At 42.7% G+C, this 3,263-nt stretch overlaps 1 protein-coding gene across 1 annotated transcript in view; it reads right to left on the reverse strand.

The window, feature by feature from the left end:
- Positions 1 to 3,202, reverse strand: part of LTN1 (listerin E3 ubiquitin protein ligase 1) — a 29,049-nt gene extending 25,847 nt beyond the window's left edge. The window contains exons 1-4 of the mRNA XM_083819043.1: positions 3,025 to 3,202; positions 1,678 to 1,881; positions 1,247 to 1,345; positions 55 to 285 (exon numbers count right to left, since the gene is read on the reverse strand). Coding sequence (XP_083675169.1) covers positions 55 to 285; positions 1,247 to 1,345; positions 1,678 to 1,881; positions 3,025 to 3,066 — 576 coding nt within the window. The 5' untranslated portion in view covers positions 3,067 to 3,202. The remainder of the gene's footprint in view (positions 1 to 54; positions 286 to 1,246; positions 1,346 to 1,677; positions 1,882 to 3,024) is intronic.
- Between the last annotated feature and the right edge of the window lie 61 nt (positions 3,203 to 3,263).

Genomic DNA, 3,263 nt, shown 5'->3' on the forward strand with positions numbered 1-3,263 from the left:
CCTATTAAAAGTTGACATATACTCACACAAAGCTTTAAAGACATACTAACTTACATTAAGAACTTCATCTTTACAGAATGCTAAGGCTTCGGGTTGTTTGCTTGAAGGAAAAGCTTTTTCAAAAGCTACTTTTGCAGCAGAAGCAGCAGGGGAGTAAGTGTCACACTGAGCAATCAGCCAGTATCCCATGATACTTTTTAAATAAGGTGCCAAGTGTTTTTTTACTTTAAGAATCAGTTGCTCAAAAGACTGCTGCGTTGCTTCTCGAACACGGCGATCATGATCCTGTTAAAGCAAAAAGTGTATTTTCAATGCCAAGTAGTTCAAAACAGAAATGACAAAAAAAAAAAGCTGTCTCTTAGTTCAGCCATTTTTGCAATGAATCAAGCTATGCGGATCTGAAAATACGTGAGTATCCCTACATAAAGGGAAGAGTCCTAGCTTAGCACCAACATATTCCCAATATATTGCACATCCAGAATTGTTACCTTTTCCTGATATCCATAACTACACCTGCTATCGCCATTTTATACAACCATCTAACAGAAAGGAAAAAAAAAAAAAGGAAGAAAAAAAACAGAAAGCCTTGAAGATGCTTTTTGGATTAAAACAAGCATAAGCCTACACAAACTGTGTATCACTTATTTGCAGCCATCCATTATTTGTGTATGCATTAACAACATCATAACTGTCTAAGCTCTTGGCTCCCAAAAGAAACATTAGGAATTGCTTTAATAAACAGAATAGTGATTCATCTTCTTCACTATCATGTTCAGAACAGTATCCAGTCCAGACAGTTTGCAGATGTATTAAATATTCTATCAGAAAATTATGGATTAGCTGGCTACATATATACATATTTAATAATGTCTGGCCAGATATTAATCTTAGATCAAAAAGATATACAATTTTCTTAAAAAAACAGCACATTCTCTTTATCTGTTCTGGTATCTACATAAAAGAACTTTTCAAGAGAAGAAATATTTTATAATCCTTTTAAGATGAAGGCCCAACAAACAGCACTTACAGCCCAGGCATCAACAGTTCAAGGTTCCACTTACTGCCTATATGGAAACATCTCAGTAACAAAGAATGCTACTTTTCTTCGTCTTTTTTTTTTTTTTTTAATTTTCTTCTAGAATAAGCCAGCAATTCCAACAAACTTAGATATATCATTAGGACCACATTACAGGTTTTCACAGGAAGTATCCAGAAAAGTTCTTAATTTAGATACTTTAGTACTTACTAGTGAAATTTTACAATAAATTCTTGGCCAGTACGGAAGGACACCTTTAACCACTTCGGCTTCTCTTTCTTTGCACATCGTCCCAAACTCCTGCATAGCCTAAAACCAAGATATCGACAGCATGATTTAAGAAGTGTCAGATATACACATTCTCTAGTTTACCAGCTTCTACTAGACACTGCCTCTATTTTCCAAAATCAATTCATTTCTAGCAATTGGTTATCCATAGAGTTAATTTTATGAATGCTCTGTCAGCAGTGCCTGACAGACCTTTAAGTCCTCCAAGGCACCTTCTGTACTGCAACTCTAGTAAATTTACTGGTACAAACATACAACTGGCTACCATGTTAGATTTCTCTGCCATCCTTAAGAAAAAATGAATGCTCTTCCAACAAAAATACTTTTTTATGGGGGACAAAGGATACACCTACTTTTAATTTTGTTATGATGTCCCTTTTAGAGAGTTTTCGCAACACCATTCGAAAATCAGCATCCACGAGGCTGTCTATTTCCTCTGCTCCTTGAACTGCAGGAACATATCCGAGATCACTCTGAGACGTTCCAAAGCCAATAAAGCCAGGCACTGTTCCACGTTCTTTGGCGAGGAGCTCTGCGGCTCGGCCGCTGCTAGAAGGCTGACAAAAAACGGACACACGTCAGTTATACTTGTCAGTTACTTTATTTACTTTTGTGTGCATCAGGCATTCAAAATAATGATTAGTGAATATATAATTTAAATCATTACGTTACATAATTAGCTTTCTATTTAAACAAAGCCTCACAAAAAAGGCCATCCATACTTTAAATATAGAAGTTTGACCTAGAAAATTAGTTTTCTCTGTAGAATCAGCATTCCATTTCTTTGTCATGACTTTAATGCATGAATACTTTACGAGAAGCTACTTTACTTTTACACACATTCAGAAAACGTAAAATAGAAAAGCCCTTCCATAAGTTAACAGTTTATTAAGGAACTATTTATCCTCCTTCACTACTTTTCCAGTTCTTCTTGTGTTACTGTGTATCGCAATACAGCTCCCAAGGAATGCTCATGTTGTCATGGGGGACAATTAAAACGTGCTTCAAAGCATGCTATAAAGTGGGTGACATTGGTACTTGGGTGATGGTTGGACCAGATGATCTTGGAGGTCTTTTCCAATCCTAATGATTCTGCGATTCTAAAGGGCTAAGAAGAATTCTGAGGAATGGAGCAAAAGGGTACGTGTGTAACACCGCGTAATGACACCCCATCATCGTTACAGGGAGTGCTTTGCAATTCAACTTGTCATCCAGTTTGTCCCAGTTAAGTCGACTCCTTGCTCATCATACGAGCGGCCTTTTTGGAAGTCTGTCCTAGGACTGAACGATGCTTTAAGGTTCTCTGTCACCCCTTACACTCCAAATACCCATTAATTCTTAATGACAGCCATAGATTCGATTTTTTTTAATTAACGCCAACTTGCCGAAGTTCACCGCATTCTCCAACTTCCTCGAGGCACGTAAGCCACGTTTCGAGCTCACCACGCGCCCGTTTTTTTTTTTTAACCCATTTTTTTTTTCCGCGGGGGAAGCCCCAGCACTGAGGACACCCCTCCCTCCCCCACCGAGGCGAGCTCCAAACTACGGAACGGCTCCCGCAGGGCGGCCGCAGCCCCCCCGGGGCCCGGCCCGGCACGGCCCGAGGGCACCCCCGGGGCCCGGCCGCGCTGCCCCCGCCGCTCCCGGTGCGAGCGGCGCCGCCACGTCGGGGCGGCGGCCGCCGCGGTGCCGGCGCTCACCCGCAGGTTGCCCTTGGTGCGCTGCTTGTTCTTGCCCCCCATGATGGCGGCGGCGCTTCCGGCGGCAACGGGGAGCGCCGCTGCGTCACGGGAGGGGCGGGGCCACGGGGGGCGGGGCCACGGGGGGCGGGGCCGCGTGCGGTATTAGCGGGTATCGCACGGGCCGGCAAGTCGGCGTTGGCATCTCACACACGGGCCTGGTGAAACCGGGTACAAAAACAGCCAGCAAACTCCTGGAC

This window comes from Anser anser (genome assembly GCF_964211835.1).
Source record: "Anser anser genome assembly, chromosome: 1".
NCBI classification, from domain to species: Eukaryota; Metazoa; Chordata; class Aves; order Anseriformes; family Anatidae; genus Anser; species Anser anser.